The sequence below is a fragment of the Rhineura floridana genome, chromosome 14 (assembly GCF_030035675.1).
Source record: "Rhineura floridana isolate rRhiFlo1 chromosome 14, rRhiFlo1.hap2, whole genome shotgun sequence".
Lineage (NCBI taxonomy): Eukaryota > Metazoa > Chordata > Lepidosauria > Squamata > Rhineuridae > Rhineura > Rhineura floridana.
In genome coordinates, this window is record NC_084493.1 from 14,240,934 (window position 1) to 14,267,464 (window position 26,531).

At 43.6% G+C, this 26,531-nt stretch overlaps 1 protein-coding gene across 6 annotated transcripts in view; it reads left to right on the plus strand.

The window, feature by feature from the left end:
- Window positions 1–25,206, plus strand: part of ADAMTSL3 (ADAMTS like 3) — a 300,162-nt gene extending 274,956 nt beyond the window's left edge. For 5 of the 6 annotated variants that reach the window (XM_061594994.1, XM_061594995.1, XM_061594997.1 and 2 more), the window contains 8 exons: window positions 371–553; window positions 2,999–3,118; window positions 5,857–6,069; window positions 11,683–11,866; window positions 14,103–14,307; window positions 17,011–17,120; window positions 17,573–17,787; window positions 18,264–25,206. In XM_061594994.1, the coding sequence (XP_061450978.1) occupies window positions 371–553; window positions 2,999–3,118; window positions 5,857–6,069; window positions 11,683–11,866; window positions 14,103–14,307; window positions 17,011–17,120; window positions 17,573–17,787; window positions 18,264–18,394 (1,361 nt within the window). In that variant the 3' untranslated portion in view covers window positions 18,395–25,206. Of the gene's footprint in view, window positions 1–370; window positions 554–2,998; window positions 3,119–5,856; window positions 6,070–11,682; window positions 11,867–14,102; window positions 14,308–17,010; window positions 17,121–17,572; window positions 17,788–18,263 lie in introns of those variants that run through there. The other variant, XM_061594998.1, reaches the window with a different exon arrangement.
- Window positions 25,207–26,531: the final 1,325 nt, after the last annotated feature.

The window sequence follows — 26,531 nt, forward strand, 5'->3', positions numbered from 1 at the left end:
CAAGTCTAGGTTTTATGGCTGGCTGAGCAGTTCCCAGCGCATGCTCTTTATTTTATGGGAAACTGATACCGCTTTGAAGGAAAGTGCTGTCTGTTGAGGTGCTTGCCTGCTCCCCTAGGCTCAGTTAGCATTTGTAAAAAGAACTGGTATTAAAATGCCATACATTCTCTCTCCTCACAAAGAAACTGTATAAGATTGTGCCGGAGCTTCCGGTCACTTTGGGGGAACTGGGATGCTGCAAAACATTTATGTGTGCACGTATGACAATCTTAATTGTAGCTACTTTCTCCCCAATTAAATTTTGTACTTCTTTTTTACAAAGTTAGAACAATACTAAGTTAATAAGTTTTGGCCTCTTACATTTGCTCAGGTCTTCCCCAACCTGCGGTCGCTTGGTTTAAGAACGAGAGCTTCCCAAGAACCCAAGTTTTCACAGTTGCAAATGGATCGTTACTTCTGAAGAACGTTTCACGTGCAGATGCTGGAATGTACACTTGCACAGCCTCCAACGCTCTTGGACAAGTCGCAGCCACAACTGGTCTTCGATTGGCTGGCAAGTACAAAATCAGGCCAAATGGTACCAGGCTGCATTATTGGGCAGATGCCAATGGCCCTTCTGTCTGAACTACACTTCTGCTTTTTCCTCTGTGCTTCTCCTGGTGCCACTGCCATCTCGTCTTCCTCCCAGCTGACACTTGCAGAGGGCAGGAGCAAGGGTCACCTGCCACTGCAATGGAGGTCCCACAGGCATGGTGGAGGAGTCATGCCAGGAGACTCCCCAAACCTAGAGCCCACCCTGTTCAAAATCTTTTTTTTTTTCTGAAGCAACAGCTCCCATTTTGTTCTATTGGTCAGTTCTGATGGGTTTGGGGAAATGTTTAAGCTGTTCAGCCTAGACGGTGTGGCAGTTGGGACTGGTGTTTTACCCACTTTACACCAGGAAGTGGAAGTGGCATAAAAATATGGACCATAGAGCTGCTAATGCTCATTCAAGGGGCTAAAACCTGACCTCAAAGCCTTTACAGCCCTACCAGATGAGGGAGCAGAGCATAGGAAGTTGCTGTAGTCCAGAGAATTTCCTAGCATGCAGCCGTACGTGGATCACCACACAGGGAAATAGTGCACAGGTGCAAAGATTTTGAGTTCTAGGCCCGACAACTTTTGACAATTGAAATACTGTGGGTGCAAAACCACAGCAGGGCTGTTCCCAGTCGCATGAGCTGTATGGCTTAGAGGGGAATGTAAAGGGAGGCTGCTACCTAGGGATGGGTGAGAATTTCGATTCAGTTCGCATTTCAATTAGAATTTATCAAATTCGCAATTTCCAAAACAATACGAGAACCGAAACACAGACATCCTTCGAAATTCGCATGTATTAGAATTTGGGGATGCAGTTTGCCAACTAAACTACATTTACAAAAAGGCATATAGTAGGGAAAAGTGTGCATAAATATGAATATATGAGTGAAAATAATATGCAACAAGGCATGAAATGATGAGAAATGGCTTGCAAAAAATGTGTACCGTTGTCAAAACCGCCTACAAAAATTTGCTTAGTTGGAAAAATTCCCACTGAAATGGTGGAGAATTTTCATGAGGATTTTTTTTAAAAAAAATCTGAGATTGCTGCAGAAATGTAGAAAAGTGAATTTAACATTGGAACAATGAGAAATGGAGAGTACTGAAACAGACAGCTCTTTCCATCCCTACTGCTCCCTGGGATTTACTCCAGCAGGGCAAGGTTCTTTTCCAGGCTTTGGCCACACATCAGAAAGGATATTGCAGAGCTAGGAAAGGTGCAGAAGAGGGCAAACAAAATGATTGTGGGGCTGGAGCAACTGTGAGAAAAGGTTCAAGCGTTTGAGGGTTTTCCAGTTTAGAGAAACAGGCGACTGAAGGTGGGACTTGATAGCGGCGTATAAAATTCTGCATGGCACAGAGGAAGTGGACGGAGAGAAGTTATCTCTCTTCTCTCTCTTAGTATTATAACCCAGGGCCATCTAATGAAGCTGAATGTCGGAAGATTCAGCACAGACAAAAGGAAGTACTTCTTCACACAGTGCACATTTGGGCTATGGAATTTGCTGCCACGAGATGGCCACCAATTGGGGTGACTTTAAAAGAGGGTTAGACGGATTATGGTAGCCATGATGGCTATGCTCTGCCTCAGCCTTTCCCAACCAGTGTGCCTCCAGATGTTGTTGGACTGCAACTCCCATCTTCCTGACCATTGGCAATGCTAGCTGAGGCTGATGGGAGTTGTGGTCCAACAACATCTGGAGGCACACTGGTTGGGAAAGGCTGCTGTGCCTCCACAGTTGGAGGTGGTATGCTTCCAAATACCAGTTGTTGGAAACTGCAGAAGGGGAGAGTGGTCTTGTGCTTAGGTCCTGCTTGTGGGCTTCCCATGGGCATCTGGTTGGCCACTGTGGAAAACAGGATGCTGGACTAGATGGGCCACTGGCCTGATCCAGCAGGGCTCTTTATAATTTCTTATGCCCTATTGGACAAATTTGTTGGGAGTGTTAAAAAAAAAACCCAAAGCAGGGTTTTTGCACTGCTTCTTATTAGCAATACGTTATGTCCAGGATATTGAAAAATTAGGAAACTAGTTTTGATATATGCATACCTACTTGGCAAAAATATTCTTCCTCAACAAACATGCAAAATTTTATTTGAAAGTGAATATGCATGAAAACTCAACACTACCCTAGAGTTAAAACAGGCAGATATAGTTCACTATTATGTTCTCAACAGCTGGTATAGCACAGTGGGAAGGAGAGCCTGGCTGGGAGTCCGGAGTCTGTGAGTTCAAATCCCCGCTTGTGTCTCCTGGGTGTCAAGGGCCAGCTAAAGATCACTCCCACAGGGAGTGGCTCAGGGGTTACGTCCCACAATTTCTCACAAGACATCAGGCTGCTTTAATAAAACATCCACCAAACTTGTTCCTGAGATGCACCAGGATGTAATGTTTCCCCATCCCTCCATTTCTTCTCAGAACGAAGACCTCAAAAGCCTAACAATGGATCATCCAGCAACAGTAGGAGAAAGCGTGTCCTTATGGCATCTGGAATCGGTACCAACATTACTGTCATACCTGGGGATCTGCTACGCATAGGTATGACTCCCAAATATATTTGTCAATTTTGAGGGAGGGGTATCATTTCAGGGCAACAAGGCCAGCTCTCTTTACCGGCCCCTTCTGCTGTCCATCTTGAGGACCACATGCATTATTTCTCAGAAGTAGAGATGTAATCCATCACATGCAACACTGTTTCTGTTCTGCTGCATATAGTTTTCTGCCCCAAGCTACATTGTTCATCTTACCGTCTGCTGTGGTTACTTATATGGTTACTTATATAAATTTCATTGTCATTATGTTATTCCATCCAATTAATTTAAGTGCAAAGGAAAAGCAATGCAAATGGGGATAAATGTGATTAATTATGGATAATTTGCAGACTAAAAGCAACAAAAACAGCACATACAATCCATATTCACTGGATTGATTTCTGTTCCAGACATGAGATGAACAAGCAAACACTGGCAATTTCCACTCCTGCTTTCATTTTTGTTGGAATTCTCCTACTTCTCTATTCAGGAATACCTATATTTCTGGTTATTTTTATGGGTGTATGTGTATATATTATATTATATTATATTATATTATATTATATTATATTATATTATATTATATTATATTATTTACAGTAATAGTTAACAAATCATCAGGAACAAAGCTCCTTTTAAGGAAGGCTTTTATAAGATGAAACTGACTAGACTTGCTTTGCTATGGATAAACTTTCAAGCCTGTGCCTTTGCTTTGCTTTGCTAGGGTGCAACTGAGAAGCCTGTGTGTTTGCTTTGCATTAAAGAGATCTCTTGCTTTCTCCCAGGGCTGGGGAAGGAAGGATCCATTACGATTCAGAGGCGAAGAAGGAGGGGAGGGGGAAGGAGAGAGAGGGGGGGTGTTGGGTAGGCACCCTTTAAAGCCCCTGTTAAAGCTGTCCCCACCATCTATGGTGTAGAAACCTACCCTTATATTTTCCATGTTATTCCTACCTCTGGTACCAAAGTTTCTATTTAAGAAGTAATGAAAACACATCTACTTTGTTAACTGAGGGATTATTGTATGTGAAATTGTGTGTGTGTGTGTGTGTATACATATACAGATGCTCTTAAAATACACTACTTTGTTGCAATATAATATTGAATATGTCCAGGAGCAAGCCTTTAAACTAAGGGTGGGGAACCTGTAGCCCTCCAGATGTTATTGGACTGCAATTCCCATTACCCCTCACCATTAGCTATACCAGCTGAGGCTGATGGGAGATGGAGTCCAACACCATCTGGAGACTACAGATGCATCATTGCTGTCATTAAACTTTGCTGTGAATCTCGATAACACACATATCTCCCACCTTCTGGAACCTGAGATGGTGAGCCTGCACTGATGTTAATGGCTTCATAAGAAACAATATATGGTATACAATTCACTCTTTTTTATAAGTCTAAATGATAATACATTTCAATAACTCTTGCTTAGTATCTTTTAAGAAGGTAAGAGCATGGACCACAGTGTTTAACTGATTAGCTAGAGGAATCAGTTAACAATTTTTGATCAGTTTAAAATATGCTCCACTTAATCTGGCATCAGTTTTTTAAGATTTTTTTTTAAATACAAGTACTTTAAAAAAAACGGCAGATGAACTCTCACTTTGCTAAAACAGAGAAAAAAATACCTGTTTTAAGATTATGCCTCCTGTGAGACATGTGCATTGTCTAAAAATAAAGAGAATCCTTTTTGATAGTTTTAACGCTTATTAGTCAATTGACTACAGTTGAGCAGTTTAATCCTACATACATGTCTACTCAGATGTAAATCCCATAGAATTTTAAAGGAATTGGAAAGCAACAATGTTGTTCCCATTGGGGCAGTGCATGAGTTATAAGAATGCTGACAAGCTGCTGATTAGAACTCCGCCACTGTTTGAAGCTGCAAGCAGAGTTCTTTGATAAAAGAAATGGAAGCAAGTTGCAAACTAGGGGCGTGCAACTTTTTTGTCTCTAGGGCTACATGCAGTGATGAGTGGCTGCTCAGGGCCTATGTGACAGTGGCATGACCTGGGTGTGTGTACACACATACCTACACAGAGAGATATATATGCATATCCTTTGGAAGCAGGGGTCGCTCTGGTGACAGCCAGTGTGGTCCTTGCTTTCAAAGTCTCTTTCTGTTGAAGTGGAGAAGGGGAGACTTCCTCAAGCTTCCTCCAGCCTGCCAAACAGCTATTTGGCAGCCTATGGAGAAGAAGGCGTATAGGGATGATTCTCCTTGTGTTCCTTCCTTCCCATCGCAATTACGCTACCCAATCAGCCCGTGAAACAGCTACCCAATTACGCTACCCAATCAGCCCATGAAACATGCAGGTAGCATGATTTACATGGCACTCCCTCTGCACAACAATATTTGGCAGGAGGTGGGAGCAATTAAAGTTGGCAGAAGGGAGCAGCTTGGGTATCAACGGCAGATCACATGTGGGCCATAGAGTGCCCACATGTTTTAAACACACTGCTGCCTCTCTTCAGACAGTAAGCCCCATCCCCTTACAGGTTTAGCACTCCCCCCCCCATACTGGCCATGAGTCCATGATGCTGATGGTGGTGGAGAATATTTAGCCTGGCACTAGAATATGAACATGTGGTTTAAAACAAAGTGGGTGGTTGTGTGAGACACTTCCCCTGCCATCTAAAAATGGTGCGCATGAGAATAACTGGAAGAATTATCAGTTTGTAGGCATTTTTTTTTATCCCAGTGTTATAGGAAAACAGGCTAAAAATGCCCTTGCTTTCTAGGTTGCCCTGTACATCCTAGTAGAAATAACACAATTCGCTGGCTCTTCAACAATCAACCGATTGAAGAAATTAAAGGCTTCAGTCACAGAACCCTGGTTGCGGGACGTATCCTAGAGGTGAACACTGTCTCTGGCCAATTTGCTGGACAGTACAGATGTTGGTCGTCATCAAGTGCCAAGCCATTGTCTGTCTGGGTAAATGTCAAGAAGGAAGGTTTGTTGAAAATTCCATGACACAATTCTTATGTTTCGTTATATTTCCTCTTTAAGCCGCTATTGTTGTTGCTGTTGCTACTGCTGTTGCTACTATTTGTACCAAAATATAGAAATCACAACATAAGATAACAATCTTCTTTTACTCATTTTGAGACTTTCCCAGTGTTACAGCTTAGGGTAAAAGAGAACACTTTGGGCTGCCATCAAGAGTGGCTTCTCTGTGTCTCATTCTCTTCTGATCCCGCCCCCCCCCCCGCATTACCGCTAGCCCCCGGCCTATGGCACAATGTTATTAGGCTGGGGGTGTCTCCATTTCTACCATTGAGCTTGATTGTACATAATGATAAAACAGCTTTCTCCAAAATGAGCTGTCCGGATGTTTCTGGACTACAGCTCCCATCATGGCTGACGGTTGGCCGTGCTGATTAAGGCTGATGGGAGTTGTAGTCCAAAATATCTGGAGGGCCCAGGTTGGAAATGTCTTGCACAACCTGCAATAAGCTCAAGCACAACCTCAGGCTTGTACACTCCCCCATCCCAATCAGAATTTGTTCTTCTCACTTGCCATGTACATGGGGGGGGGGGGAAGGGAGCATGCATGACCAATGCTTTGTTCGGGCTTGTTCCAGTTCATTCATGTAGTGCTAGACCATGGTTATGTGCAAAGTTGCCACTAGTGGTGGGTGTGTAGCAATTCACAGCCAGCTGCCAAAGACAATCAAAGACATTTTTGTTTCAATAAGCTTTTCTGCATTAGTTGTTTATTCTGTATCGTCATTTTTGTACTGTTTTTAAAACTATTTTTCAGTGCCGTAGCTCAGTGGCAGAGTATGAGCTTTGCACACAGAAGGTCCCAGGTTCAATCCATGGCATCTCCGCATCAGGCTGGAAAAGGCTCCCTGTCTGAAACCCAGAGAGCTGTGGTCAGTAGATCAGGAATAGCAAACCTGAGGCATTCTGGATGTCGCTGGACTACAACTCCCATCATCGCCAACCATTGGCCATACTGTTGGGAACTGATGGGAGTCAAAGTCCAACAACTGCTGGAGGACCATAGCTTCATCTGTGGTATAGATGATCCTGAGCTAGATGGACCAATGATCCGATTCAGTATAAAGCAGCTTGAAGGATAGCATACAAATGTTTTAAATAAACATCAGCCCAGGGTATGGTCTGAAGGCACATGAGGCCACCACCTTGCTGTAGCTAAGCAAGTCTGGGTCTGGTCAGTGCCTGGATGGGAGACCACCAGGGATCCACATGTATGCCGCTTTGGCTTCTATGATGAAGGAAAGGTGGGATATAAATGTAATAAAACAAAAATAAATAAAGAAAATAAACAGACATTTCTATGACTTGGATCCCCCAAAATTCTAAACATGGTGTAGGGCAGCCTTTCCCAACTCTTTGGTCCCCAGATGTTGTTGAACTACAATTCCCATCAGCCCCAGCCAGCATGGCCAATGGCCAGGAATGATGGGAATTGTAGTCTAGCAACATCTGGGGACCCAGAGGTTGGGAAAGGCAGGTGCGGGGAATGAAGAATGTCTTGCACTCAGCCTCCATAGAACCATTCTGTGGTGAGCAAGGTGACACAATGACAACTGTGCCCCCTGTTCTTGCAACAGCAGGGACTAACCTTGTCATCTGGGCGTAGGGATGGGGGGAGAAATTCATTTCAGTTTGCATTTAAAGGTGAGCCTACCTCATTCACACTTTGCGAAACAACATGAGAACTGAAACGCAGCCACCCTTTGAAGTTCACCCATCTCTAGATTTTGCAATGCAGTCCTCTCACAATGAGTAATGTCTACACAAAGGCATATATTCATGAAAACAGCATACAAAATGCATTTTATTAGGGGAAAAGTGGCATACAAATATGTGTACATTGGAAGAAATATGCACTCAAACGCTAATGAATTTTCATGAGGTCTAACAAATTGCAAACCGATACGTGTATGTGAAGAACTTTATTTATTTATTTATTTATTTATTACATTTATATACCGCCCCATAGCCAAAGCTCTCTGGGCGGTTTACAGCAATCAAAAACAATAAAAACAAATGTACCAATTTTAAAACACACCAAAAAATTAAAAACACAATTTTAAAAAAATATTAAAAACAATTTAAAAGCACGTGCTAAAATGCCTGGGAGAAGAGGAAAACCTTGACCTGGCACCAGAAAGATAACAGTGTTGGCGCCAGGCACGCCTCGTCAGAGACATCATGAAGAACTGAATTTAAGATTGGAAAAATGAGAGAATGCAAGAAATGGACATTGAGAGATTCACCCATCCCAATCCAGGAGGCCATTTTTACACACTGCAGGGGTCTGAAGGCAAGCTAGATGCAAATGGGCAGGGTTAGGCTATCCAAAAGCACCTTGGTTTGCCATGAATTGCTCAGAAGCATGGCCAGAATTAGCAGCTCAAGGGGCACCCTATTGGCCCCTTGTGTCACCTGGCCCTGCTCAGCTGGAATCTGCAGTAGCACCTTCTGGCCACCTGCAGTGCTGTTGCTGAAGGTCAGCAGAGAGCAAGCCAGCAGCTCCTGTCTCTCTATGGCACACTTAAGCAGCAGGTTTGGGACCCTCGGAGTCTTACAGCAGGTGGCAGGAACATGAGGATGGTGTTCAAGCAAAGAGAAGGTAACGGGTCCCCGTCTTGATTTTATTTCAGTTTAAATTGATTAACAGTCCACAATGAGAAGAAAAGGTGCTAAAAATAAATGACAGTCCATCAGCAGTACATTTTCTCCTGTAAAAAATTTGAACGCAGTAAGAACAAGGTTGAAAACAACTGGTTTCATTTAAAGTGCTGTACAAGTTACCTATAAATCTTCCTAGTGTGGAAAACAAACTTTGCAACTGACTCAGTCAACATAACCGGGAAGGCTGTATCTGTGTGGACCTTCTTAGGGAAAGCACAACCGCATGACAAATGTCTGATTATTTTGTCTGTATAAGCAGTAGTGACACGTGTAACACAGCCCTTGATTTCTTTTATAAGGGAACGGCGGTGTTTTTCCTATCTGAAAAGGGCTTTCTGTCCCAATAACTGGGCTTGAGCGTGTGCGCGTGTGGTGGAGATTTTGTTATTTAAGCACCTTAAACATTTCAAGTATTGCTAAAGGGCAGTTTTTGCAGCTCGTTGGGTGTTTGTAGAGAACCACTCTGCCGTATCTTCATGGCAAAATAAATATAATACAGCCTTTCAGTCACACTTGCACTCAGTAAATTTTAACCATTTCGGCTTTGAAAAGGGCTCTTTTGTATTATTTTAAGAAAGCCAGAAATAATAAGGAATCACTGAAAACCCAATAAGTTAAAGAATTCATTATGTGCTGCGGGAATGAGACTGTGGACACAGCTGGGAGCGATCAATTATTTTTGGATGTTACGGGACTAACCTCTCCCCTCCCCTTTGCTAAAAAAAGGGGAAAAAACCCTTCTGGCTTCTGTGATTGCATAAAAATCTGTCAACCTTGTGTAGTACTTCATCTGTTAAATTATGTCTGAAATGGGGCAGGGTGGGATCATTTTGAATTGTAACCCAGTGTGTGTGTGTGTGTGTGTTTAAAAAGGGTCCTTATTGCTGGAGACTCTGGCTGTCTAACGCACAGAATTAGTGGGAGGGCATTGTTTTTGCACATTTTGTTTCAGTGGATAGTTATTAAACTAATCCAGATTTTTTTAAAAAATATAAAACAGTAATGTAATGATGCTAGCAGGTGGTGATGATAATGATGATGAGGGTGGGTGAAGGACATGTCGGCTGTACAGTGTGACAGAACAGCGAGATTCCATGCATGTTTCCCCCCCCCCATTTTGCTGCAAGGTCCCATTGCCACAGGTCCATATCCAGGTTTTGGCTCTGTGGTTAGCAATTGGGGTGCTCCGCAGGGCAGCATTCAGAGGAATGGATTTGGCCCACAAACTGCCTGTTGCTGAACCCTAACATAAAGGTCCTGGTTCTAACTTACTACATACTTTTACACAATGATCTCTGCTTATTTACTGTGCTGGATTAAAATCCTGAAGGAACGTGATTTAGAATTGCCTTTTTCTAAGGAGGTGTGTGCGCGCATGCACGTGCTTGTGTCCACATGCGCGCATGAGGAAGGTGTGGCAGATCCGTGCACTTAAAGGGCTAATGTCTGCCAAGGTGGGCGGGCCTTGCTGTTCCCATGCCTTTCCCCCAAAGACATTGCTCCCCCTTCTAAAGCTTCTGTTTGTTTTTCAAGCACGTCTGAGGGGGCAGAACCATAGAGCTGCCCCCCCAATACTGATGTTGTTGTAGTTTACCTGGATGACACTGGGGCAGGGCTAAAGTGAAGGTGGGACTGGACGCACCAGTAGGGCCACTCTAGTGCTCCTGCCAGTACATCTACACAGTCCCAACCTTGCCACTGCCTTGCCCTGCTGTGCCCCATCTCCATCCTGGTAAACTGCAATGAGGCCAGCTTTGGGAGGATGGTTCCAAGGCTCTGCCCACCATGTTGGCTGCTGCAGGGCAGGGCAAAACATATAGGTAACCTTATGGTATCTGTGTGTTTCTCCCTATAGAACCGAAAGCTTCGGCGAGGGTGAGGGAGGTAGAATTAACTGTCCCTACTCCAGTGGAACTGTAGTCCTGATCCAGACCATGTCTTCTCTATGGCTGCAAAACCGTTATTAAAAATGCAAGAGGTCTTATTCCTGGATCTAATTTGGCCCTTTGATCATACTGACATTCTTTGAAGCTTCATGTCCACTGAAGGGGTCTAACCACTTTTTAGGGTGTATTTAGGAATTAGGAGGGGGACATTGTTTTTGCAGAAGGTTAAATGCAAGCTTTGCATGGAGAGGGTCCTGAGATCACTCCCTGGGACATCTACTGAAAGGTAGACCTCAGCAAACGAGGGTGGGAGAGATCTTGAAGGACTTTCCTCTGATTACATGGAAAGCTGCTTATAGAGAAGATAACCCTGAGCTCAAGGGATTAATGGCCCACCTCAGTATTGGGGAGGGGGGAGAAATTTGATTCAGTTCACATTTAAAGCTGGATCTATCGAAGTCACACTTTCCCAAAACAATATGAGAATTAAAACCCATCCATCCTTCAAGATTTGCACATATCCAAATTTTGTGATGCCATTCTCCAACCGAACAGTGTTTACAAAAATGCATATATTAGGGGGAAATGTTCATTAATACGAGTGTGTGCAAACAACATACAAAAATGCATTATATTGCTTGCACAAATGTGTACATTAGTCAAAACTACATACTACATACAAACTACACACAAATGTATTTATTAGGAGAAATTCACTCTACGATGCTGATGGATTTTCATGAGGATTTTTTTTAATTGCACATTGTTGCAAAAATGTGGAGAACTGAGTTTAAGATTGGAAAAAGGAGAAACTGGGAGAAATGAAATTGACAGATCCTTCCATCCCTAAAAGCTGCTTATAGAGAAGATAGTCCTCGGCTCAAGGGACAAATTGCCTGTCTCAATAGTATAAGGCAGCTGCTTATATCCCAAAGCTGAAAATATATTTAAGATGCAACCTGTAGCTGGTAGCCTTGTTTACCTGTTGCTTTCTCCCCCAATTTTAATAGAATATATCTGGGAGCTTGGTGAGTGGAGTCCTTGTTCAGCTACTTGTGGGAACTCAGGAACCCAGTTCCAAAGGCTGTTGTGTGTGAGTGCAAAGGAGCAAAAAGTGAACAAGTCATTATGTAAAGAGAATCAGAAGCCACCAATAAATTACCAGCCCTGCAACATCCATGATTGTCCTGCCAGGTATGTACACCCTGTTGGTAGCTTCTTCCAGTATTTATCTGCCATTATTCTATTGTTTCACAACACGTCATCAGGTTCTTTTCAGGTTGTTTCCATTTGCTATCACTCTACAATGTCATAGTCTGAGCTACAGCCTTCAGAAAAATGGTGGCTGAACCGTAATACTACTTCCAAAAGTTTTGGGGGAAAATATTGGTGAATACTAGATCAGCCACCAGGAGAATATGGGATGCATATTACTGCTTTAAGAGTAGAAGAGTCAATTCCGTTGCTTTGTAAACAGACAAGGTAGAACTGAAGGTCTTAAAAGCCTGATGGTGCAGGTTTTAATTGTAGTGGACTGTGAATGAGGAAGATCTGTCTTTGGAAAGTGTTTATTTATTGGCTGATGCCAGTGACATCATGCACTCACACACACCCCCACCAATCCCCAAGGCAATTTTTCAGCAGTTTTAAAAATGTTTGCAGTTTTATTTTTAAATAGAACAAAGGATACATGGATAAACAAATGAGGTACTTCAAATAAATTAAAAGGAAAAGGTAGCCAGATAAGCTGAAGCCTGGGAGGAAAGGGAAAGACTGATGGCAGGAGCAACACTCAGTTTGCTGATATACACAGATGTCATGCAAATTGTGAAACCAGAAGGAAATTGGGCTAACACATTGGGCAAACATATGAAAAACTGTATCTAAATGAACATTCTATCACAAAATATAGGTTGCATACAACTAAATTCTACTCAGAGTAGACTCGTTGACGTTAATGAGTTAGTCGTGTCCTCTAATTTCAGTAGGTCTATTTTGGCTATGACTAACATGGAATTCAACCCTATGTATTTAAATACACATTTCATCTCAACGTATGCCTTTCTAGATGTTTTTTATCCTAAAATATGCTTTTGTTTACACATTGTGGTGAGTCTTTGTCGAGCCAAGAACAAGAATGCAAAACTCAGAGAAGTGTGAAATCGAAGGGTAACTACCTTCCAATCCATACATTAGTCCAGGAGGCGTGAGTTAGATGAGTTCACTTAAAAATGCAGGCCATTCTCTTCCATCCCTAGGAGCTTTAGTAATCATGAACACAGATATTTCCTTTTTTTTAACCATCATGGCCACTAGCTATTGACAGACCAGAAGGCGTTGCATTGGGAAGACAGGAGCAAATTAGACCTGTTTTAAATACAGCAGTCAGCAGCGTGCACCCTCCTGCGGTGGCAGCAGTACCGCTCTCTGCAGCAGGGCAAGAGAGCAAGATAAGGAAGCTCCAAGTTGCTGGTGGCCGCCTGGCAGGTGTGTGCAAACGTGCAAGGATGCCGCCACCAACCCATAGTTCTGCCACCCCATCCCAGTGAGTGCAGCACAGCCACTATCAGGAGGGTGCTGCTGTCTCCCTCCCCTACTCTTTGCCTTCCCCCCCCCGCATGTACCAGTGCTGTTTAAATGTGCTGGACATAGAACAAAGAAAAACATACACGCACAAAAACCCATTACTGTTGAAGAATTCCATACAGCCAGCATGACATTTAAACCAGATTTCTGGCACTGTGGCAGGCAGTTGGGTCACAGGTCCTTGGTGTGTTAATGAGCTGATAGAAGAGCTCTGGTGGATCTTAGATGAAACGCTTATCTGGTCCAGCATCTGGTCTCCATCAACTCCAACCCGATACCTCTGGGAAGCCCACAAGCAGGGCAACAGTGCAATATCCCTCTCCTGCTATGGTTCCCCAGCAACTGGTATTCAGAGACTTAGGCTATGAGCACATTAGTCACCTACTGCAAAGCATTTTCATTGGCCACACCTGGAGGGGCAACAGGTTGATCTGCCAATCAGTTGTGAAATCTGTTTAAAGTGATTTTTTTTAAAAAAAAATGCACTTGAGCTGATTCCACCAGGTTTTACAGTAAAAAGGGACAGGGTTTGACTAGCTAGGGGTTGACTAGGGGTGGGGTTTGATTTGTTCTCCCTTTTTCGGAAAAGAGAGGTGTAGATTCACTGGAAAAGGAAGAACAGTGAGTGTGTTTCTACCCTTAGAGTCTCCGAACTTGAGCTTGCATATAGCCAATAGATATCATGACTAAGAGCCATTGACCAAATAGATGTCATAAACATTAGCCATTCCAACATCTGAAATCACAACAAATAGCTAATTTGCTTTTTTTAACAGGTTTCTGGTATGGTGTGACTATTTTTACTTTTGTGGTTTGCTTTTTTTAAAACAATTTCCCTCTGCAGATGGGCAACGAGCGCCTGGTCGGAGTGCTCTGCTTCCTGTGGCAATGGACTTCGCCAGCGGCAAAGAGTCTGCAAGCAAGTCAAAGCCAATGGTACTGCCATAGTGTTGCCTCTGGGTGCTTGTGCACACAAAGATCATCCTTCGGAAAGGAAACCCTGCGTGGGGCAGTCGTGTACACAGTGGTTCATTCATCCGTGGAGCCAGGTAATTGACTGATTAACAGATTGACAAATTTGCAATCTACACCAGTGGTTCTGCCCCCGCACAACCTCCATTGAGACTTTCTGCACAAGCCCCATTGACTGATTGAGGACTGCCCAGCAGAAATGTCTCATATGCACTCATTTCTCGCATTTTACATCTCACCATTCCACCAAGGAGCTTATGGCTGTGTATGATCTTCACAACAACCCTGTGAAGTAGCTTAAGCTATTAAATAGCGACTAACTCAAGGTGTTGTTTTTTTGTTTTTAAGAGTGCTGTTAATTTTGCTTTATCCTTGCTAAATGGTAGGATGCCTTGGATGTTTACAAAGCTGAAAGGCAAGGTAGACATTTTTAAAACAAAGAAACATATATGCAAACAAGCATATATACAAACCGCATCAAATAAAATGAGCGAGCTAAGTGGGGAATTTGAAGCCATATCTCACTGGCCCCAACAGTTTCTTCACTGCAGGGCCAGATTATCCATTAGGCTTAGTAGGCTGAAGCCTAGGGGCCCAGAGCTCTTGGGGGCCCGTGATCCGTGGAAGCAGGACAGGAGCCACGGATCGCGGGACAAGAGCTTCCGAACTGTCCACCATCCCCCCGCTTCACTTACCTTTTTCTCTGCTGTTTTTTGCAGTTTGCCATCAATTAAGATGGCGGCCGAGGTTTCCCTAAGGGGCTGAAGGGCATTGCTGCCATCAACCAAGATGGCGGCAGAGGCTTCAGACCCTTAGGGAAACCTCGGCCGCCATCTTGATTGATGGCAAACCTGCTCGCACAGTGCATGCAGCCGCAAAAAAAGCAGAAAGGTAGGTGAAGTGGGGGGGATGGGATGGGCCGGGACGGCGGGAGACTTAGAATCAGCCTAGGGGCCCTCCTCAGCTTAATCCGGCCCTGGGCTGCTCCCCACTTGATGGAGACCTTGGCATGTTTAGAACCTGGGAAAAGACTAATCCAGCATAGAAAATGTATTAGCTATTCAGCATTGTGGGGTATATGTAAAAGGCATGCAGTAATTTAGAGTCAGAATCCTTGTTCTGGAAGTTCAGCAACTGGCAGCCTTGGACTCAAATCTGGTTCCTCAGGGTGGCACCATGTAGCCCCCTGATTTTTGGCCCCAGAGCCAAAGAATGGGTGGGGTGAACATCCACACCATACATTTAAAGCACATACAAAGTAGTCGCAGTTTCCTCTGAAGAATCCTGGGCACCATAGTTTACTCCTCTCAGAGCTGCAATTCCCAGCGCAATTCCCAACACCCTTAACAAACTACAGTTCCCAGGATTTTTTGTGGTGGTGGAATGTGCTTTAAAGGTGTGACACGGATGTGAGCAATATTTGTGGCAACAGGACTGTGCAGCAGGCCATTTGGAGAGAGTTGCAGAAAAAGTTGCTGACTGGGGCCTTATTCGGACCCTGGGAGCATTTGGCTTCAGCCCGCAAGAACTCCCTTCTGAGCAGTAAAGTTCTCCGATGGCAGGACATGCCAAGACTATTATTATCTTTTGTTTAACCTACTTTGACGAGATATTCTGCTGAAATGTTTGTTTCAACTTTAATCATAACATAGCAGCACACCATGGAAACTGCAGCCAAATATTTTACTTCTAATTTTGCTATTTGAATGACAGCAATAACTAAGGACAAGGGGAAAGAACAATCTCTCTCCGGGCTTCCATTGAAACAGTAGCAAAAGGAGCTTTGCTACGGGAGGATTGGAACCGTCATCCTGTGGCAGAGTACATGCTTTGCATTCAGAAGGGCTCAGGGTCATAGCCCGGGCATCTCCAGCTAACAGGATCAGGTTGCAGGAGATGGGAAAGACCTTTGCCTGAGAGTGAAATGATGCAATGACAGCACAACTTATGTAAATTATGTAATTAATTATCTAAATTACATAAGTTACATGATTTTGCCACAGTCAACAATGAGAATAGCACGGCTTTTGGAAGCAGATGAACTGTAGCAAAACGGAAACTTCGCTGCATGTGACAGGGTGGATCAGAAAACATCCCTAAACCAAAGGAAGCAAGAACAGATCAAAACTCAGGAAGACCATGGCTCAGATGGCACAGGAAGCCTCTTCTACTCCTTCCTGTCTGTGAGGAGCCAATGGTCAGCATGGGTGGGCGGAGCCAGACCAGGGCCTGAGGATACCTAGACACAGTCTAGGTCAGGGACAGGGGAACCAATGGCTCTCTGGAAGTTGCTGGACTTCAGCTCCCATCATTCCTGATCCTGAGCATTAGCATTACTCTCTGGGGTTGCTGGGAAACAGAGTCCAACATCTGAAGGGTGACAGGTTCCCTATCCCTGAAACAGGTAGATATCGCAACCTTCAGTTTGGTGGCTCACCACATGGGAGAGTTGCACACAACTCGGTTTCGCATCCCAGCAGCTTCAGACACCTTGCCTGGAAGACCATTACCTTGGCTTCCATTTCTTAATACTCGAATGCTTTGTAAAGATACAGACAGATGGAAAAGTATGTTCAGGCTTATACTGGAATGAGCCACAGTGGAGAAATTTGATTAAAACAATAAATTCTTGCCATTTGCTAATGTTGTGCTACACAGCAGAGCAGGATGGAGATCAGTGTGATCTCACATCTTTAGAAGTTTTAATTGTATGTGTTCTGTACTGGGAGATGCAGATCTCCGTGTCCCTAATCAATGCTGTTTCTCACATTTGTTTTCAGTGCACAGGCCACTGTGTTGGCCGTAGATTGGGAGTACAACACCGTCTCGTTCAGTGTCAGCATCAGAATGGATCAGTAGTATCAAACTCTCTGTGTGATGAAAGGAAAAGGTACATTTGCTACCAGATAAGAATTGCCCTTGATACATTTTAACACTGCCTTCCTTCCTTCCTTCTTTGGACATCATGTTGCACATTACTTTTACTTGCCCTATTCCCCTCACAGAGCTACAATCACCAGAATTCTCTGGGAAGAGGGGCTGACTGTGAAACCACTCTGGTCACTGGTGTTCTGTCAGGGGAATAGGAATCTCCAAACAACTCTCAGCACCCTTCACAAACTACATTTCCCAAGATTCTTGAGGGGAAGCCATGACTGTTTAAAGTGGAATAAATATCTGTGGTGGATGTGGGCTGTCTTTCACATATTGACTTGGAACTAAGCAACTGATTTTTTTTGGCTCTAGGCTTCTAGTAAGTTTGTCATGAAGTTGTGTCCTGAATAACATCCAGCATCGGATTAAGTCTCAAGCCACTTTTTTTTTTCTTCCCTCTTCCTGCAGGCCGTCTATTAGAAGAAACTGTTCTTCAGACAAATGCGATGTGTATTGGCGGACAGGCCCCTGGCGACCCTGCACGGTAGATTGTGGAAGTGGATTTCAGTCACGGCAAGTCAGCTGCATACACAGCAGAAATAAGAGACCCGTAGCAGACCAGTCCTGTGCCGGGAGGAAGAGACCGGTGACCTGGCAACAATGCAATGTCACTTCCCGTGACAGTATGTAAATGTTTATTTTCATTTTTGAACTCACCATTCGTTTGTGGAAATTGCATTTAGACAGTGATGCTGAACTCTAGTTCTATAAGGAACATGATAAGCCATCAACTAAACCCACCCACCCCAACAATTACTGTGTGGCGTTGACATACCCCAGTTCAGCAAGCAGTCTGATGTGGAAGAACTGAGATGCAAAAGGATAACCAAGTTAGGCTCAGGTTAGTGCTATGGACTGGACCCGTACTCATTTAATGCAACTCGTTCAAAGCAGCCTGCAGATTCTTCCACCAGTAGTTTTGTACCACATCCAAGATGCAAGGAGAGAGGATGTTACCATTATCTAGGTCGTTATATTCACATTGCCCAAAACGAAATATTGGCCTAGGACATTAGAATCAAAGCGTCTCTTATTCTGAGCCCGCGATGATATAACTGTCCTTTTTTTCATTCTTGTTGCGTTTCAATGTATTTTTCAGAAGGCGAATGCAAGGATACAACTCACTACTGTACTTTTGTAAAGCATCTAAAATTATGCTTGATAGACCTCTACAAACAAAGGTGTTGTCAGTCATGTGAAGAGCATTATTCTTCTCTGGGAAGTTCATGATGCCGCAGTGAAGCTATCGCACGGAGAGAATGTTCTGTCAATCCAGTCTGCTCTGGACAATATAGACAATCAACAAGGAACACATGGGGGTTGATGAAAAGAAGCTGCATTGGATATTCTGAGCGGGATTTTTTTCTTTCTCAGAGGGTAGGAACACACTCACTGTTCTGCTGCCGCCAGTGCATCTCTCTCTTCTGAAAACGGGGCCCACGACACTAGTCAACCCCCACCCCCTTTTATTGTAAAACCTAGTGGGAGCAGCTTGAGTGCATTTTTTTAAAAAAATTCAGCTTCAACGAGATTTTGCAACTGATTGGCAGGTCAACCTGTTTCCCCTCCAGGTGTGGCTAATGGAAATGCTTTGATCTGGCGACTAGTAGAGCCTTAGTCTCCACTCCCTGCTCCCTGCCAGCAACACCTTTGTTGCGATATAAGCTTTAATGATATTAGAAAGAAAACATCATCATGATCCATTGTTTGTAAAACATGACAGTTTTAACCCTATTGGGGGAGGGGGTCATCAGCTATCAAGTTTCCTGCTACGTAAAGACAATTGGAGTTTAGCGTTCACAACTTGTTCAAAAATACTGAAATGCAGCAACAAGTCATCTTTGTTGTTGCCTGCCTGGTGTGATCCACGTTAAGATAACTCTCAGAATGTACAGAATAGGGCATAGGACGCTCCCTTATACTGAGTCAGACCATTGATCCCTCTAGCTCATCATTGTCTACACTGATTGGCAGCTCCTCTTCTGAATTTCAGGCAGGGAAACTTCTCGCCCACTAGCTGGTACAGCACAGTGGGGAGGAGAGCCTGGCTGGGAGTCCAGAGTCTGTGAGTTCAAATCCCCGCTTGTGTCTCCTGAGCATCAAGGGCCAGCTACAGATCACCCCCATAGTGAGTGGCTCAGGGGTTACGTGCCCTGCCACCTGGGCAGCTGTGGGCAAGCGGCAGAGTCCCAAGGAGCCCAGTTGCCCCCCAGCTGGCAGTTGCAGACAAGGAAGGGGCTGACTTGTGCAGCTGTGGCAAGCTGAGCAGGCCCTAGCCAGCTGGGGAGGACTAGCCTCAGAGGGAGGCAATGGTTAACCCCCTCTAAAGACCGCTTACCATGAAAACCCTATTCACAGGGTCGCCATAAGTTGGGATCCACTTGAAGGCAGTCCATTTTCACCTTCTCTCCCAGCCCTGCCTGGAGATGCCGGGGACTGAACCTCGGACCTTGTGCATACAAAGAATGTGCTCTACCCACTGAGCGATGGTCCTTCCCCTAAAGTGTTCAACTCTCCTGTCAGTTCAACCCCACCTCCTCTTCCCCAGGCCCTGCTTTGTATCTGTTCACCAGCGACACACGTCTGCCACCGTCACGTCTAGTAGTTAGAACCCCCCCCCGGAACAGGAACACAGGAGGCTGCCTTAGACCAAGTCAGACCAGTGGTGCATCTGACTCAGCATTATCCGCACTGGCCGGCAGCGGCTCGCCAGGCTTCCAGTCAGGGAGCGCCTCTCCCAGCTCTGCTTGGAGATGCCATTGGGGATTGGAGCTGGGACCTTCGGCACGCAAGGGAGATGCTCTCTCGCTCAGCTGCAGCCTGTCTCATACGAGACTAGGGTTACATGCAAGGATAGGATAGGAAGGAAGGGAGAAAAGACAGAGAGGAAGGAAGTCCCCTGGCAAAGAATGTGGGCAAAAGGTATGTCTGTAATCGGTAGCATAGTGGCAAATCTAGAAGTGCAGGATCCCTTCACGATAGTCACAGCCTTGCCCCCTCCTATCCTGTTTTGGTGCTGGCTTGAGAATGAGATCTTCTTCCCCCATAATAACAAATGCCCCAGGAGCTAATAAGCATGAAATGGGAGAGAATTAGCTACTGAGAAGAGTATTCTCAGTGGCTGACTCACCTCCTTTCACTCTGATTGGCTCCAATCAGCAAGAAAGGGCAAGGAAGCGTGTTAGAAGACTTCTCAGTGACACCCAACTACACCCTTTTCTCCAAACAGTCTGTGGCTGTAATATTTTTCTCCAGTGGCTGCATTTCCTTAGGATTTGACAAAAAGGACATTATCACAGACCTTGCTTTATTGAGATGAGCTGTCAGATGGATGCTCAGTTTGTTTTTCTTCCTTCATCTAATTGCTTGCAGTAAAAAAGCAATGTTACAATTCTGAGACCCGTCATGGGATTGTTTACTGATCAGTGAGGCGTCTTTTTTTTTTGCAGGGGGAGGAGTTCTGCTTCAGTGTCACTGGAATCTGATCAAAGCTCAGGCACGATTAGTCTAATGTGAAACTGGATTTGAGGTTTCTGCATGGAAGTTTGGAATGTGGGGTTTTATATGTTTGAGACGCTTTCTCTTCCACTAGGTCAGATGGGAAATGAGAGCAGTTTCTCTGGCCAAAAGCGTCTGTTAGGCTGGATTGCCCTTGAAGAAATGTTCTATATACTTTTCCAGTCACTGGAAAGAAAGAAAGGTGGTGGTGGTGGTGGGGGGGGAATCAAACAAAACAGAAGAAAGTGCTGTTCTGCATTGAGGCAGACATATGTTAAATATCAGTTTCAATTTGTTTTCATTCATCCTGACTATCATGCATTTAGTTATTGCACGCTAGCAAGTTCTCGGAACTACAGCCTCAAGTAGCACTTTTCTGCCCTACAAATTATGTGTGTAAAGTCTGGCAAGAAGCCAGTTGCCGATTCTTGAAATATACAAACAATACAAAATATAAATAAATGTGGCCACATTTGAAATAAAGTATACCAGGGGATCCCAAACTGAGGTCCATGGACCACCAGCGGTCCGCAAGCTTCATTCAGGTGGTCCACGGCATCATGCCTGCATTAAATATTCATATTGATTTCTACTTGTATTTTTTATATTTCTTATATTGGATTTTATCAACAGAATGCAAGTTGTAATACACTAAAATACAATATAAGAAAAGAAGCGATAAAAATGCAATTTAAAATTATGCAGCAACTAGCATGGCGCATTGCAAGTGCTATGACAATTAAGAGGTCCATCAATTTTCAAGTGGTCCATGGGGGGGGGGAAATGCTTGCAAACCACTGACATATACCATTCTGGTCAGCCCATTCCAAAAAGATAACTATGGAGTCAGAAAAGAGCAGCAAATAATCAAGAAATCGGAATGGTTTTCTTATGAAGGAAGGCTAAAGCTCCTTCGTTTAGGGGTTGGGTGGGGAAGACAATTAAGGCTGCAAACCTAACTCCAATTACCTGGGAGTAAGCCCCGTTTAATTCAGTGGGACTTCTGAGTAGGCATAGTTGGGATTGCACTGTAAGGTTGCAATCTTACACTCTTTTACCTGAGAGTCGATCCCACTGAACTCACTAGGAATTACTTCTGAGTGAGTAGATAGCATATGTATGGGGCTGCACTGTATGAGGGTCACAACAGAACAGAGCTAGGCAATGTGGTACCTGCAGATGTTGATGGCCTACAACTCCCATCATCTCTGATCATTAGCCATGCTAGCTGGGACTGATGGGAGTTGGGAGTCCAACAGCAACTGAAGGGTACCACATTGCTTACCCCCTAGATCACTGTTCTTCAACCTTGGGTCCCCAGATGTCATTGGACTACAACTCCATCATCATTGGCTATTGGCTAAGCTACCTGGGATGATGGGAGTTATAGTTCAACAAGGGGAGCCAAGGCTGAAAAACTCTGCCCTAGATGTTTATAAAATTATGCATGGTATGGAGAAAGTAGATAGACAAAGTTTTCACATCCCTTCCCCATAATATTAAGCACTGAGATCACCCAGTGAAATTGGTTGGCAGTATGATTAGGACAGGAAAAAATAGTTCACACAATGCACAGTTCAGTTTGGGAATTTGCTGTCAGTAAAGGCCGTGATGGCCACTGGATTAAATGGCTGTACAAGGCGATCAGTACACATTCGTAGAGGAGGAGAGATGTAGTGAAGCAGGCTTGAGGATGAGGGGAGTGCTGCTTAGTGCTTTTTCAGACCAGGAGAGATGGCATGATCTGCCAGAAGGCCAGGAGATTGATGGACCGTGCTCTGGCAAGTGAATGAGGTGGCAATGAGGCTTTCAAGTTTGTGACAGATTCACATAGAGGAAGTCAGAGGAAAATAACCAGCAGCGACTGGATACTTATTTCCTTTCCTTTGATGGTGGTCCTGTTTCTCGCCAGCAGTTTAAATGGTAAAACCTTTTTGCAAAAAGTTTTTGCGTTTCTAAGGAAATGTGAACGGTTGTATTTCAGCTGGCTAAAGATCTTTTGTTAAGTGTCCATGTGTTTTGCGGCTTGAACCAATGCAGTCAAAATTAAGTACCACTGAGTTCAGTGTCTGCTTCTTTGCAGTCATGCCACATGGCTGATCAGCGATGTGAACCCAGGTCTCTCCCGCCAAATGGCACCATGCTGACCACTACACTACCCTTTGCCTGCTCACTGTTCGGTGAGCATCAGCTGACCCTAATGAATTGGGTATTATGCTATGTACTGTTGCTCTTTGGGAGTTGTATATACTAAATTAACATAGCTATCTGCATTTTGGGACTCTTTGGGACCGTGGATATGGAGGCTGTCATGATGAGCTCCCACACTTCAATATTTACCATTGCATGGCTTAGGTATTAGCCCACTGAAAGTGCTGTGGAAACTCCAAGAGGTCAGAAATGAAACATCTGATTTTTTGTTTCTGTCCAAACTGTGTTAGAGAAAGATTAATGCACCGAGGTTGTGGTTTTGCCTCACTGAAATTAAACTAGTGCTACTGTACAGAGAGCCTTTCATGTGGATAACTGCAAGAAAAGGCATATGCCCACTCATCATGATCAAACTGAAGTTAAGCACCCTGGGCCAATTAACAGTCAGCAGAAGCAAGAGGTAAAGTTTTTCCAGGTGGGAGAATTGCATATCTGAATGTTCACTATCAGGGGAAAGGAAAAATAATACCCTGTAGATGGAAACATACAGTGGCCTGGTTTGCATGGTATGGTAAGCCAAACCGTGGGTTAGCAGAGCTGTACAAACATGCTGGATCCCCAAAAGGAGCTTGTAAGGTTGGGCAAATCTGTCAAATTGTTCCTCTCATTTTCCCAATCTTAAATAAAATAAATAAATAAAAATTTATTTTTAGGCCGCCTATCTGGCCGAATGAACTGCCACTCTAGGCGGCGTACATAATTAAAAATACAACATATAATACAGTTTTAACATATAAAACAATTATAATTAATCTTAAGATCACTTCACATTTCTGCATCAGTTTGCAATTTTTTTAAAAAAAAATCATGAAAATTCATCAGCGTTTTAGTGCAAATTTCTCCTAATATACACATTTTTAATGCAATTTTTCCTAATATGTCCATTTTTGCAAAGGAATTTTCCTGAATGCATTTTTATATGTTTTCGCTAATATGTACATTTTTGTGCACCCTTTACCTTAGTATATGTATTTGTACATTTTACTTGGCTGGAGAACTGCACTGCAACATTCGGAGAAGTACGGATTTTGAAGGATGGCTGTGCTAGTTCGCTTTCTTGTTCATTGGGAACTGAATGGCATTTCTGCCTCATCCTTTGGAGCTCACATCCACTTTACTCCTCTGCAGCCCTTTTAGCTCAGTGTTGGCATGGCAGTCTTGGCTTAGCGTGTTGTCCGAACCCAGGCTTCTGGTTTAGCTGTCTCCTCCTTAACCACAATCTGTAGCCAAGAACAAACCTTGGCTATGGCTTGTGGGTTGCAAGGAGAGAGCTTAACCAAAAGCCTGGGTTTGGACAACATCCTAAGCCAAACCTTGGCTTTTCTCATCATGGCTTGGGAGCAAAAAGGACCAGACAGTCCCAGTAAGCTGGGTGGGGAACCTTTTCCAGCCCAAGGGCCACATGGCACTGGTGGGTGGGGCCAGAGGCAAAAGTGGGCGGAGCAAGAAATATACATTTTACCTTTGTACCTTAAGCTAGTTTCTACACCCACTCACATGGCCCTCTGTATCCTTGAACGAGAGGTGTTATCAGAGTTCAAGGACAAAATTGGGTGCAACACAGGGCCAGTGAGAGGTGTGGCCTGGGAAGAGTTCCAAAGGGCAGACAGAGAGGCCTGGAGGGTCACACTTGGCCCCTGGGCCTGAGGTTCTCCACCTCTGCAGTAAGCCATAGTTTGCTTTACCATGTCATGTGAATCAGGCCAATGCCTGGAAAAGGCTACGTTGAATCCTCAGCGTGCTGGTTTTTTATATTCATGGAGTTTTAAAGATGGGGAAACCTCTTTAAAACTGCAGCCCTCCCATTTGCAAATGGAAATGTTACAGCAGGGGGGGGAAGTTGCCACTCGATTCTGCTCGTATAAACTGTCTTGTGAGTGGGAGTGCTGAGAGCCTGTGCTCAGCTCTTTTCCACTGAAATGGATGGACTTTAAAGTGATTAACTTTGACTGCCCAAAGCTTTTTAAATCACTTAGGGGTCTTGTTTGTTTATACCATTTTTTAAATTAAATGTAATATACTTTTGTATATATTTATTATCTGATCTGAAAGTGCAATATTTTTGTACAGTGTGTAATAAAGATTTTGGAACATTTTTTCCTTGTTACTAAACCTTATCAAATGTTTTTATTTTGTATTTAATATTTGTAAAGAATGAACTGCTAGCATTCTTCCTTTTTTTTTTTTGCTAGTACTTTGGCTATAAATGCATGTTCTAGGGAAGCATAAGTGTGGGTGATTGTTACAGCAGCTTGATACGGCCGTCCTCTGTAGCTGAATCTGCTGCTGGTACACTAACCAAAGATGCCTAATATTATTCATTCATAAGCTTAATTTTGATATTCACAAAAATAAACACTCCTTTGGTTATCCCAATTGCTTTACTATATGGAAATGGTTTGTCAGTTGCATTTCACAGGTTTTATTGAAGACCACTGTTTCACACTTCCCCAAGCAATGGAATGTTCCAGCACTAGCCGCTGCTACAGGATCAGTTTTCTTTTGCCAAAAGTACACTTGAGACGTTGGTTGTGTTAAATGCTTATAAACAAATGTACACGCTGAATGGGCACCGGGTGTGCGTGGCAGGAGCAGGCAAGCACTTGGACAATTACTCCAAAGCAGCATCGATTCCCACCCAAATTAAAAGCATATTATTGGACCCCTGCACAAGACTCCTCCTAGCCAGCCAGCTGCATAAACCCAGATTTCTGATCTGTTTCCCTGGTTGCATTCTGCCAACTATTTCCCTCCTGCTCTCATACCCAAGGAATTGTACACAATGACAGGCAGCTGAACGTGTAAAGTGGCTCCATCAGGAAGCTTTGAATCTGAGGTGATACGAGACCATACAGAAGGTCTACCAGTGTCTTTCGATCTGTGACAGCCACTAACGTGGGGTGGGAAATTTGGCAAAATTGAAAACTTTTCCGGATATTTTTATGTAGAAAACTTAGTTTTTCATAAGTTCGTTTGTAAGAATGAATGGATAGCAATTTCAAATTCACTATTAAGCAAGCTTGTCAGTTTTGAAGTTTTAAGCTTACATATACGTAAGATAAACATGCTAAATTAAGGCTGAAATCCAATACATGTCTACTTAGAAGCTCCGTTGGGTTCAATGGGACTTAATCCCAGGAAAGCGTGTATTGGATTGCAGCCTAAATCACTCTCAAGACAATCAGGAAAATTTTCTGATGCAAATTATCCTAATTTCCTAGATAGGAAAATGTTCCAATTCAAATTTTCCCAGAAAATCCACATCATTGCATTCAGCATACAGGCACTTGATGTTGAAGTCATCCAGTAAAGAACATGCTTGTGTGAACTAGCCAGCCATACGCAAAGAGGACTTGGAAAGAGCAAGAGATGACAATATTGAATACCCTGCTTAGAAATGCAAACTATTAAGCGGTATAAAAATGTTTTAAATAAAATAAATGATTGAAAGCACGTCTCCAGAGTAGATAAGGGCTTGTCTGTGTAATCAGATGGCAAAAGGAAAGCATGCATAGTCAGAAGAATGGAAAAGCTCTACTCTTAATCTAGCTACAGTCTTAAACATTCTTCAAGAAAGAAACCATAAATAGTATGATTTACCTGTTTTAATTTGATTTTTCCCATTTCTAAAGCATTAAATTTACATAGGACAAAGAAA